At 40.2% G+C, this 14,140-nt stretch overlaps 1 protein-coding gene across 1 annotated transcript; it reads right to left on the bottom strand.

Moving 5' to 3' along the window:
- Positions 1-2,846: 2,846 nt before the first annotated feature.
- Positions 2,847-4,031, bottom strand: LOC149833411 (uncharacterized). Its single transcript, XM_090015099.1, has one exon. It carries the CDS (start codon positions 3,721-3,723, stop codon positions 2,983-2,985), a length of 741 nt encoding a protein of 246 aa, XP_089871225.1. The 5' UTR covers positions 3,724-4,031; the 3' UTR covers positions 2,847-2,982.
- Positions 4,032-14,140: the final 10,109 nt, after the last annotated feature.

The following is a 14,140-nucleotide window of genomic DNA, read 5'->3' as shown; positions in this document are numbered from 1 at the left end:
ATCCGTTGATATCCTATTTCCCTCCCAACCTCTAGATTAGGGCCCCAATTAGACAGAAATTCGAGACCCATTGGCTAAGATAACTGAAAGTCACCGCACCAGATCTCTGGGAACATGATTCATCCTTGATGGCACTAAAACACTGTCATGGTCTTGGCCCGGGTTTTCATATAGTACTTAAATTAGTGAATTCATTAGCAACAATCTATCACAAAAATGGAACGATGAAAACATTTGCTAAAATGTGTTTTGGTGCTTTTTTCTAACTGTAACCCCATAGATGTCTTTGTTATTAGAGATGCACAACGGGCTCGACCTGTATAAGCTCCACTCGAACTCGTTAGAAAAAATAAATGAGCCGAGCTTGTGTTTTTTTCTAACTGTAATCCCATAGATGTCTTTGTTATTAGGGATGCACAACGGGCTCGACCTGTATAAGCTCCACTCGAACTCGTTAGAAAAAATAAATGAGCCGAGCTTGTGTTTTTTTCTAACTGTAATCCCATAGATGTCTTTGTTATTAGGGATGCACAACGAACCGGGCTGGCTCGGGCTTGATCTGTATAAGTTCGGCTCAAACTCGTTCAAACAAATAAATGAGCTGAGCTTGAGCAAGGGCTCAGGCTCGGTACATATAAATGAGTCGAGCTTGAGCAAGCAGTCCAGCTTGAATAAGCTCGATAAGCCTGATTAAGCTTGGCTCACATAGTTATAAAAAATAGATTTATATGTAATATGTTCATAATGCTAACACAAAGAAGGGTCTTACCCTAATGAAAATTGGTCATCTTTGGAAGTGGTATGTGTTCAAATCTCACCATTTTCTTTCCTTTAAAAAAACCATTTTACACAATTTTCAAAAAATTTAAAACCATTATTAAAATAAAGATTTTCAGCTTGAGCTGATCCCGAGTCATGATTGTTCAAGCTCGGCTTGAGCTCGAGCCCAGCTTGCACAAACAATTTTTCTTCACGAGCTGAGCCAGGCCAAGCACGGCTCTGCTTGTGTGGATCCCTACTTCTTGTGATTGATTACTAAGAACTGACACTGGGATCACCTTTTTTTTATGCAAAAAATAATATTTATAGCTTTAAAATTTTATAAGACTTTGGGTTGTTGATTTTTCAAATCTTATATGGTCAAATTTACCCGTATTAAATCAAGCAGGTAGATCAAGTCTATATGGTCAAATTTTAAAAATAAAAAATACCCTAAAAATTCATTTAATATGTTTCATTTAGCATATTTTATTTAAGATGTTTTTATCACTCCACAACAATGATCCATTTGCTAGAAAAGAAAATTGATGTAAATGATCTATTTAGTTGTAAATTAAATTTCAGTTGCAATGTTGCCACTTTACTTTTTGATCAACTTTTTTCCAATAATTAACATTAAAGGCTCCCATAACTCTCATGCCAAACCGGACTTGTACGTAACATTAAAGGCCTTCATAATTAATGTGCTCAGTTCATCAATTTAGCATTCATTAAATTTTTAGGTTATCTTGCTTTAGTAAAAACATGTTGAGTATATTTGAAGACATTGCCAAAAGTATCCTACTGGATCTAAACTTGGAAAGCTCAAACACCAGGGCCCTCCATCGCGGCCATTGCCCACGCAAAAAATGCGGCAAAAACTGATGTCTTTAGTGACTGTTTTGACCGCAGCTAAAAGTCCCAGTTTCAGTTACGATCTTTAACGGCCATCAAAAAAGCCTTAAAAGGCAGCCGTTTTTTTTTGCCATCCATCTCAAGCTGTGCACCTATAGGGTTGTGCAGATACCACTCACTCCCAAACTTGTACGTAATCATTATCGGATCCAGTTGGATACAGTGTCAGAATAAGATCCGATGTCAAGTCAGAAAACCCAAATCTGACCCGATCAACTAATTCGATCAGATTCTTCTAAAAGAATCCAATTAAACAAATTCAGGTTTTGTTAGATATCCAACCCAACCCCACACTGTTTTACAACCAAGGGTATGGATCTGGACCTCGTTCAGTTCCCAGATTACCACAGCCACAAACCACTTTGCTCCATTTCAAATTTGAGTCTCAATGAAACTGAGGTCCAGGTCCCTGAAAAATTTCTGAAAATGCTGATCAGCGTCATGTTAGGCAGTGTTTCTTACAAGGGAGCATAACGCAAAAGGGGGAATTTTGATTCAATCCCTTTACATAGTCCCGATATCACTAATTAAAAATTAAGGGTTTGACCCGTACCAAACCCTATAAGGTCAGAGTTTGCTGATAAATAAAATAAGGTCTGATTAGAATCGATTAATATATGGATCCAGGTATGGTTTGTAAAATTTGATACCCGACCTGAGTGAAGACTAAGATCCACAAATTTCAATGTAAAAATGTTAAAAACGGGTCGAATCTTGATTGGACCCGATCCATGGACACAAAAAAGAAAATGGAAAAAAATAAAACACCAGATGAGAGATTTAGGTGTAGGCCACCATCCACGTCACTCTTTTAATTATTCTCCAACAAGGATTCTCCACCACTACTTACTAACAAAAACACCACTAATTCCTACAAAAAAAACGCAAATAGAGCTAAACCCTTCGATCATCCCAACCAAACCCCAAAATCTCGACCATCCTCTCAAACCAAGAGATTAATTATCTTACTATGTTTTTATAATTAGTTTACCTTTTATCACGATTCACGATGACGCTTTATTTACAGAGCAGTCTTCAAGTGTAGAAAAAAAAAACAATTTTTGTTAGGGGAAAAAAGGTGTTTCTAAGAAACCCTAAACCCTAATCGCCGGAAAAGCACAAAAAAAAAGATATATATAGAGAGAGAGGAGTGATTCTGGCGACAACTTCCAGGGAAAGGCGAGAAAGTCGCCGGAAGAGTATATTCATATTTTTAACCGTAATTTATATATATTAAACAAAAGAGAGACTAAAAGACAGGAAAGAAAGGTGTGCGCGAAAATGACGCTACTTTTCGAATCCCGGACGTCAAACGGTCCACAAACGCGAAGCGAAGAACCCCATCACGTCCGAAACAAGCTTCCTCACCCAGCTCCGCCCGGTCGCCGGTGCGGCGATCCTCCGGCTGTCTCCGTCATCGTTCTCCGCCAGCGCACCGCCGTCTCCGGCGACTTCCTCCTCTTCCTCTTCTACGCGGAACTCCTCGATCGGCGCCTCCGCCTCGGGATCCCCCGCCACGGGTGGAGTCTCCTCGACCTGCGGCTCCGGCGGCGAGTCCCCGATGGCCGGAGCAACGTCGGAGCCCGAAGAAGACGTCCAGAACCCCCTGTTCCTGCCGGAGAACCTCTTTCCCCTGGGCCTTTTTCCAGCGGCACCAGAGCCCTCGGCGGTGGCGAGATGCTCCTCGAACGCGTCGATCACGTCGTGTATGAGCTCCCGGCTGGGCGACGCGTCCCACCGGATCCAGAAGCTGGTGTAGCAGTCGAAGCAGCCGCAGTCGAAGGCCGTCCGGTGCTCATGGCTCCGGCGGCACCTTCGCCTCTCCTCCCCGGCTAGCGTAGCGCTCAGCGAGCGGGCGATCAGGTAGGCCAGCACCTCTCGGTCCTCCATCATCAGCGCGCTCGTCAGCGCCAGGATGGCCGCGGGCAACACCTTCAGAACGGACGACGCCTCCGAACCAGCACCAGTAGACGACGACGACGAAGAAGAGTGAGTGAGTGAAGGAGAAGGGTGGACCTTCCCCTTCGTCTTCGGATAAAGATTCTTCATATCTGGTGGCACTCCGCCCCTGAATCAGCGCCAAGTGGTGGCGCAACTCAGAGAGAGAGAGAGAGAGAGAGAGAAGGGTTTATCCGCAGAATGATGCAGCTAGGGCATCACACAGAGAGAGAATTATTTTTCTTTTTTTATTTATATAATTTTTTATTTTTTCGGGGAGTGACAGTAGGGTTTGCCTTGCCGTGTCCAAGAGGGAAATGATAAATGATAATATGGCGGTCGGAACCGGGAGACCGGCTGTTGCCGGTGGGGATGCGTGTGATCGCTCCGGCGATCCGTACTTCCTCAACTGCTCCAGACAGGTTAATCATGGCACTCTCTTCTTTCCCCATCTTTATCTGCTACGAAATTACGAAAGTACGTCTCACTCTTTTGAAAATGACCGGTGCGCCACTCTCTGACCGCTGCCCCCGTGTCTCTGACCGACTAGTGAACAACGTGGTCCCAGCTAGATTCGTGGTGCGTTCACCACAGACTTCCTCAGCTGAGCCTGGTCTCGCTAGAGCTTATTTTGACTAGACCGAACCTCTTTCGAACCGTCTCGAATCTTACCACATCTAAAAACCAAAAATTTCCAATTCAAAACTATACCGTCGTTAAGGACGAGTCGATAGTTGGTAACATCCATTTGGATCTAAAATGCACTTGGGCTGTATTGAGAATTTGTTTGTTTGGATTCTAGCTGAATCTCATATTCAATTGGGATCAACATCGTTTCTTTTTCTTTTTCAATTAAATGGAGGTTAGAAAAAACTTATAATGGGAGATTAGTTGATGTATGAAATCGGTTTTGACTTCATCAAAAGTTTCATATCATATATAAAGTTTATCAAATTACTTCCCTTCGATCGAAAGCTGAGGATGCATTTAATTCCCATGAATATCAGATCCGTGGATCTCTAGCCCGAATGCCTCTTCCCATGGGGATCTCAAATCCACGGGTTTGAGATCTCCTGTTTGAATATTTAGAGGATTTTATGTTGCAAAGATGCCCCCCAACAAAAGGACGCTTTGATGTGGGACTCGGAAGTTGGAATTTTCTTTTAGAAAATTAGACATGAGGGCACACGATTCTTAATTATTTTTTTTAACCAACGTAAAACTGGATTTGATTTTTTAATATAAATATTTTTTTTTAATAACATAATATTTTAAGATGATTAAAATACTAAATATATATTAATTAATGGCTGTACGTGATAGTGTGATAGTGTCTCTGTCCATGTGTTTGCTTGTGTCACCGAAGACACGCTAACAAAACGGTATGTCCCTATGAGTCTATGACGTAGGAAGGATTTAAAATAGGATCCACACCAGATCCCAGCTTGAAAGCTGAGATTGGGACATTCAAAAGCACCCTGAAGATTTGGAACCAACAAGGACTTGTCAGACTTTTTTTGAATTTATAACTAAAAAAAACTGCATCATAAGACCTGGTCTCAGCCTGCTATATCTACCGTCGTCAGCAGTAGGGGTGGCAAAATCTGACACGACCCGCCAACCCGCTTCTTAGCCGGGTTTGGGTTTGGCTTAAATGGGTTCGTGTCCTAAATGGGTCGACCCACCTAACCCGTTTATTAAAGGGGTCGGGTTCATGTTAGGAGTATGCCAACCCGGCTGACCCGTTTAATAAATGGGTTAGGCGGGTGGGTCAACCCGTTTATCGGAACCCAACCCACCAACCCGTTTACCCAACCCTAACCTGCCTGCCAACCCGTTTACTCGTACCCGACCCGCCAACCCACCCGTTTACCCAAACACGACCCACCAACCCATCCGCTAACCCACCAACCCGTTTACCCGGGTTACCCGTTTAATAAATGGGTCGGGTTCATATTTGCCACAGTCGACTCGTTTAATAAACGGGTTGGGTTCGTATTGAGGTATGCCAACCCGCCAACCCGACACTATTTCCACCCCTAGCCAGCAGCATAAAACTTAGAGGCTAAGACTCCTGCTCCCAGGGCTATTGCTACACATTAGCTTACCCAAAGTGATGCCCATGATAATCCAACCTTGACTGCAAATATAATAGCCAAGGCCCCCACCCCACTACGCCAACCCCCCCTTGGGGCGCTTGTCATAAACTTGAAAGCGATGTTCTCAGTATCGCCCTGAGTTGGGCTGAATCACCCGAAGTGTATCGTATTGAAAGAAATCAAGATAAAATGACTTGAACTGGCTAATTTTAAAAAAATGGTTAAATATTTTTTTAACAATTTAAATATTATTTTAATAGTTTTAACATGGGTCTTTTTTTTAAAGGCAAGCCGGGGTTAGGCATACCCCACTGGTTATTATCCAACGTACCATACCACTGGGGTTTTGAACTTGCAACGTCCCACCACAGGGAGACGTGCACTGGCAGCTGATTCAGATCGATTCACCTCCTAATCGGTATCGCCCTATTCACGTGGGTCCGATACAACATTGCTCGAAAGGCCTGGGTAGCATGAGCTCAAGAAGGGTATTATGACACGAATGGATTTTTTTTCTGGGGAAATAAGGCGGCGTTTGAGAGGAGGCATTTGATGGGATTTGATGGGAGTTGGGAGAAATATAAAATACTGTTTTTTTATTTTATTTTTTAAAGATAAAACTCTTGAGGATGATAGGAGGGCAAAAGGAAAGAATATAAACACTGAAATCCAAGGAATGTGTAAATATATATCTCCTCGATTATTTGGAAGCACTAGAAATTCCCTTAAGGATTCTGGTTCACAAGTCTACCCTATTCCTTTGTCTTCTTTGGAAAACAATTTTACACGTAATATAGTATGGGTAACAATTGGATTGAATCTCATGCACAAAAAATTATGTATACTTATCTACAAGCTATAAATGAATCAGAGTATATCAGAATCCAGCCATATATCTGATCCGAAACAGTGATTTTTAACTGAAACACACTAAAATCGATATCAGAACGATTTAACCAAATCCAATCCATTTTTTACCCTATTATTAAGAACCCAAACAGTTTAGATTTGGGTTAGATATCCAATTGAATATAAATCCATTTAGTTAGATTTGTTAAAAAAATTATGTGGTTGATATTCAACCTAGATATGGATTTTATAGAGAGAAACTAGGTCATGATATGCCTCTAAATCAAATTAAATTACATCTGAACCAATTTGATAATGTTATAGAGCCAATAATAATTGTTTTTTATGCAAATCCAATTTATCAATATGGGCTACCTAGATCCAAATTAAATATAAAATGATTAACCTGAGAGAGAGAGAGAGGTGGCCATATTTTGGTAACTGTCTATTCTATTGATTGTGACTTGAATGAGTTTGTGTGGGACTGAGACTCACTTCTCACGGTAAAAAAGTCTGAGATGTAAAATAAGAAACAATATTATGTTTTTTTAGAGTAAAAAAAGAAAACTAAACTATAAAAAGTTCTAAGATACTTGTTGGCTTGAGGGAAAGAGAAAATAAAGGGCCTCTCTTTCTTTTGGTACTCCTGTAGGGTACGTTTAGTTTTTGCCACTTAACCTTTGGTGGTTAATGATAGAGAGAGAAAGCGAAAGGTATGTTGACTTCTTAATGATGGAGGGGAAGAATCCTTTTGGTGGGTCTAATAATAGGTTTGGTTGTTTTTGTTTATAATTTTATTTATTTTTTTATCGGTGATTGATTATATTATTAACAACTTTTTGATACTTCTTCATGAATGTAAGCAATTTTTTTAACCAGGTAAAATTCTCTTACCTTATAATTATTTGCTTATTTGTTGATTTTTATTATGATTGACTATATTTTTTAATTGCATCAATGTCATATATGACCTAATGTGATCTTGAGTACCTGCTTCAAAATCACAACACTACCCACCAAAATCCTTTAAAAAATGAGTCGTAAATACCTCCTCATCATTAAAGGAGTTGAAAGATAGTAAAAGCAAGGATTCAGAACCTCTTAAATCTCAACCTAAATTCACAATTTCTCGTATTCCTTCTCTCAAACAATGTTAAATGACCATAACTGTCTCCGACACTGTAACGCCCTAGATTTTTTAAAAAATATTATTTGGTCAAAAATTTACGGATTTTTTCTCTTTTTGTAGTAGAATTAAAAAAGATTTTTAATAACGCAAATGGACGATAATGAGTCATCAATTTTAAAAAATACCGAGCAAGTCACAGGTATATGGCTAAGCACTCATTAACCACCAAAGTGTTTCATTTATAAAAATGAGTTATTTATTACAACCATCACTGCTTGAAAAAACAGTATTCTATGAAACTCGTTTTATAAAGGAAGCAGTGCAACAATATTTGGAGAAACCCTGAAACTCAATGCCACCTTGCTTCGCATATCGCATCGCAGGTTCTGTGCATGTATTCTCCATTAAACGGGGTTAAAACCATCGTTGGTTTAGTAGAAAAATATTCAAATCAAATCAAGTATAAACTCGTAAAAATACACAGATCCACTTAGGGCCGCACTTCACAATAACGGCGCTCAAGTCTCCACGACTTGGCATATATCATGAAAGCCTCCTCAGGGCCACAATTTAGAACATTGAGCCCAAGTCTCCAAAACTTGGCATATATCACGTAAGCCTCTTCAGGTTTCAAGTAGAACATCAAGCTCAAGTCTCCAAGACTTGGCACATCCATATCCCACAAATCTAATCAAGAGCTCCACGAGCTTAGCTTAGTTATGCAGATACAACACAAGTCTTTGCCTTATCAGTCCAGTAGTATATCAATCTCAACATCTTCTACAAGGTTATGCAAGAATCATCAAAACAATGTTCATTCATTCATTCATATATTCATACATCGTTGAACCTAGAACTAATGCATTGTTTCGATATTAACTCGTTCACCCCTTGGTACGCACAAGAACTTATATTCGGTGTCAAACGAAGTGATATGAGGGTTTATTATTTCATGTATTTTAGATACCCCAGAGGCTTGATGACCATGTTCATAATGGGGCGGTAGAACTCATACCAAGATAACTCCACCAGGTCATTTTGAATGCATCCTTTACTGTAGTATTGGGTTCAATCCTTCGATCTTAAGGATAACCCGACATCCAAACCTTCTGAGTTACGGAAGATTCTTTGAACTCTTTGGTTCATAATAAATACGTGTCACTCGTGGTCTATACCATCATCGTCTTCCATGATAAACAATAGTCTTAAAGGGGTTTGACCGCATAACCGTTCATTATAGGACATTCGAATGCCACTCGGACAAACTAGTTTATTCTGCATTAAGAAAAATATGTACCCCAACATCATTCAGTATTCTAAAGTACGATCCAACCGCGTAGTCTAAGAACTATCATTAAGTTTTATTAATATGCATGCAAGGCTTCGCTCTCGCTATCTACAACCTTTACAAGCGTTTCATCCCTTTCGGGTGGACAACCAACTCTGACACGCCGACTCTTACTAGTCTTGTTGTATAATAGTATTTCACATGAGCATGCATACACCATGATCACTTCGGATCGACTACTCGACAGATGTAGCCGCAATGAGCACTAGCCTAGTCAAAGCACAACAACTACTATGGCGCATTGGCCCTTACAAGTATGGTGCCCTTATAGGCAAAGGTGGAACGAGCTATTTCGGCAAGATTCTGACAAGAGGAGCATCATCGTGCCATTCAAACTAGTTCAGGCAAGCATTTTGCCAAAAAATTTGGTAGCACTTCCTCTACTTGATAGAGGAAGCGTAACGACCCTTTCTACTTGTAGAAAGTAGCTTGTCATAAATTGGGCAACACATCCTCTCTTTGATGGAGTAGGTGCTATGCTCTTTTCAAGCTTGATAAGCTTCTTTCAAAAAATTCAACAACACTTTCTCTTTTTGATGGAGAAAGTGTTGCGTTCTTTTAAGCTCAGTGAGCATTTTTTCAAAAAACCGGCAACACTTTTCTTCTTTGACTTGAGTATAGATTCACATTGTTGTATGTACTTTGTATCTATTATGGTTCATTGGAACTTTAGGCTTTAGTTAGGCCAAGCATAAGTGACTTATATTTTTACGAAAAAACAGTTTTGCGCATGAGCAAAGCCTTTCCAATAGAATCAGAATCTTGTTCGAGGAGTAACATATGAAATCATATTTGAAGATAGGAGTTGATCTCCATTTGAACGCTCATTTATGCACAACTATATATAATATAAGCAGGAGCCTGTGTGATATAGCACGACGGTGTAAATGAAAGCATATTTAATGTTCGGCGAGAGAAACCGAACTACATAACTTGTAGAAAATAAATACGTATATATTTACAGAAAGCAGGAGCCTTAGCATTGTTCGACACGGCGGCAATCTTAAATACATAAGCAAATTATAAAAAGCAAGAGCCTTGGCATCGTTCGATGCGATGACAATCTTAAAAGTATAAGCAAATATATATATATATATATATATATATATATATATATATATATATATATATATATATATATATATTGAGAAGAGTACAACTTTGACACTGTTTGGTATGCAAACTTACTAGTTTATGCGATGATGCTCCAACGAGGTGGTTGAGGTACTCCTAGGTCATGGCTGGCACACCCTTTACTTCTGGTACGGTCATAATCAAGCGTGTCTCTTGCAGCTTCTGACGAAATGGTGATTCGATGAAGTCTAGACCAAGAACCGGTTTGGACCTAGATTAGGTGCAACTGGGTTCGAACCTACCTCAACTAGGATAGGTTTGGTTGGATGGATTGGACTTAGGCAAGGAAATGGTAGAGGAGGTCAAGCCATCAAGACCAAAGGGTCTTATCCCAACTGGGTTCGAACTAGGTCAAGTGGGTCTAAGACTACCTCAACTAGGCTAAGTCTAGGTCAAGCGGGTTTGACCTAGGCTAAGACCAAAACAAAAGAGAAGAGAGAAAAGTTAACCTCGTAGGTCAAGTAAGTCTTGACCAACTAGGCTCAGCCTAGGCTAAGTAGGTTCAAGCTCACTACAAGTGGGCTTGATACAGGCTAAAACCATGAGAGATAAGAGAGAAAGAGGAGAGAGAGAGGGTTGAAATTTTTTCTAAAAGGAGGGGCTCTCCTCTTATTTATATGCAAAAATATATATTTTGGATCTACATAGGGTCTGGGTCTAATCCAGATGGCCCATGATCCAAGATCCAAACTTAGTGGCTAAGTAATAAAATAACTTCTTTATCCTTATGGAGCCCACTTAATAATTCCATGAGATATTTTTGTGAAGTTAACGAGATATTTTTTGTGAGATATTTTGTGGGACCCGTCGGATATTTTTGTAGGTTCCACGTATTTTCGAGGTTTTGTTGATATTTTTTGCAAAATTTGTGAGTACACCATTTTCTTTGTATCGACGAAATTAAGCGAGTTAGCTTGTTGAAATCTCCTAATTTTACTCAGGAAAAAATTTATGGCTCCCAGATTGTTTGAGCATATATTTGTGAAGATATATACGTTATAATATAATTAGTTCGTTAAAATTTACTTGTTTCGTATTTCGAATTTATATGTTATTTATTATATAAACATACCTCATAAATTTATTCAGAATTTTTCTCAAAAATTGAAGGTCTTACGTACACCCTCCCAATTACAAGGACAACAACCTCCCAAACACAGCCATGATATTCCCATCTAAATGCACAAGCTACAACCAACATGATCATCAATATGCATAGATTACGTAGAGGAGGGTTATGATGTCATATTAGATTTCATTTCTACATCAATGGACTTCCACGTAGGACATGGTCATGAGATCACATGGAAGGAGTTCAGGTGTCTTGTAATGTCCAGATATGGGACCTGCCATGTGTGTTTAGGTAGTGGCCAATTATTGCACCTCACTTTGTTCTTTGGCTCCCTGATTCGAAATAAACGAAGGAAAGTGAGACTTGTTTCGAATGGACACTTGAGCTAAGTTCACTATTGGGGGACGGTTGGTTTACTATGGATTTGGTTGACAGTGATTGTGCAATGTAGCACATGAGCTGTGACTAAACCCACATTTAAACTCTTCCTGCACTTTTCTGCACCTTGTTAGTTCAGGCTATACTAAACCCACATTGAATCTCTCTCTCTCTCTCTCATTTTAATGTTCCAAAAACATGGTATAGTCTTTTTCTTTGAAAGCCCCTAAGGGCACTGTTCAACTGTGTGCGTGGTACTTTCTTAGCACAAAGGCACGCTTTGCTTGAAATTCTTCAAAGCTAAAGCACATATGACTCCTAGAGCAGTATCTCTGGTTTCAGCAAACCCTAACCCAAAAGCACAAACTTTGGTTGCTAGCGTGAAAGGAAAGACATCTTTGTTGGTCAAAGTCATAGAAGCAAGAGATCCTTAAGGAGTCAGCAGACTCAGCACCATAAAGAGAAACTGCACCCTTTGCAGAATGAACTTGGGGAAGAGAGTCTGCATAGGATAGCGAAGAAATAGAAGGTGAAGCATATACTGGCATACTAAACTGGAAGGTTCAAAATTGATATGAAGAGCACGCAAGTTTTTTCTGAAAATAAACTGTGGGATGATCAGATTGCAGGTGACCAATGCCAACAGAGTGAGCCACCGACCCTTCACATGTCAGATGGCATAACATCACAATTGCTGGTGCATCATAATGCTCCACTACTATGCCTGTACTGGGAAGTTGATTGCTAAGTAAATAAGCAACATATTCTTATTGGGTATGGAGCACTTCACAATGTTGATGGCTTTTAAGATGGTTTGGCCCCTTACCAACATGGTGCCAAGTGTTTTTTTGCTGATGATTTCTCTTCTTAATGTCCTTAGTTAGGGTCCCTCTTTCTTTTTTTTCTTTTTTCTTTTTTTTTTGAAAGGCAAGCTGGGGTTAGGCAGACCCCTACCAGATATCTCTTAAGCCCCATGTGGCAGAGGGATTTGAACCTGGGCCTTCAGCTTGGCACAGAACTCCGCTTACCACCTTAGGGTCCCTCTTTCATCTTATTGTTTTATTCATTCTTTTGCACAGTAGTCTGCTTAGAGTTGGACATGGTTTTTTTAGTTCTTGCTCAAGTACTTCTCTAGCATTCATGTATGGTAAGTTCGTGTTATTCGATGAGTTTTTTTTCCTTGTTTTGGTCAGTGGTGGTTTTTGTAAGTCACCGGACCATGGCTCTCAATAAACATTAAGTGGGTGTTTGTGTCCACCCAGTTTATCAAGAAAATTTCTGGTGCGTGGCACAGCTTCTCAGTTTATCTATCCCATTTATCCATATTGGTTGGTGCATCCAAACTGGCCATTAATGTAACAGATCAAATCCACAATGGATATAGCGAGGATAGTAAGGGTTAAGCTAAAACTAGAAAGCGCACAAGGGCTCTGCGCACCTGGTTAGGTAGGTGACTTAAAAGTTTTTAAGCTAAAGGATGTCAGGAGTTCAATACTTGAGGTGTGTACCTTGCCATAAGCCTATAGTGATGTCGAGACTTAACCAAGGAGTGCTTTGAGAGAGGTTTTACACTTCCGACACTGAAACAAGGCCATAGTCAACATGAGACCTCTCCACCCATATCTGAGATGTCCGAACCAATGTTGTAAGAATCGTCTTGGACCCTGAATTCAAATCGATTTATGGAATTGGGCGATTCCGATTCGGGGTTGAATCGACCAAATTTCAACCACAGAAATATTAAAATATTAAAAACTATTTAGATCAAATTTTACATTTATTCGAAAATATGCAGGTTCAGATCGGTTTCGTATTGATTTTTCTGCCCATACGATATGTATCGTATTGGTCCCAGCCATATAGGTGATTCTTTTTTGAAGCAGAGAGAGAAAAGGGAAAGCAGAAACAGTCACTTGGGTATAGAATGTATCGGGTTGTTACAAATTAGATGAGAAAAGCTCATGAACTGCAATAAGAAGTCAGGCCCCTAACTAAGACGCACCATATTCATTTATTGCACAAAGTTTTTGGAATCGATGCAGCACACCTCTATAGTTTTTAATCCCTTTAGATAGTTGTTGGCTCCTTACTTTTTATAGTTGCTCCTGTCACGGGCTAAATTTCCAAGGCCAAATTTTTCGCATTTAAAGCCAAGGAAGGCCCGTGCGGCCTCACGGCCTAGTCAGCCTCACAGCACGTGTTTCCCACACGTAAACTTCTTACCCAGCGGAATGTCAACTTAGCAATTTCTAATAAGTCCTTTCGAACCTGGTCCATTGCGTATCCGATCGCCACTTTCGTGCACAGCCGTCCCATACCGGCTAGCACCTTCAACCGCCAAGCCAACCATGCCTTACTACTCCCACAAGCAAGCACGTGTTGGCAATAGCTGAAACATGTCTTCACGACATTACCAACTTACCCAACATCCAACACGGGTCATGGGGACCATGGCACATCCCCAAAGCCTTTATCGATGTATGCCATGCCTCCAACCATCATTTCGAGCCAACCTTCAT

This window comes from Nuphar pumila, chromosome 7 (assembly GCF_984573655.1).
Source record: "Nuphar pumila chromosome 7, dmNupPumi1.hap1.1, whole genome shotgun sequence".
Classification (NCBI taxonomy): domain Eukaryota; kingdom Viridiplantae; phylum Streptophyta; class Magnoliopsida; order Nymphaeales; family Nymphaeaceae; genus Nuphar; species Nuphar pumila.
This window is presented reverse-complemented; position numbering and strand designations above follow the sequence as displayed.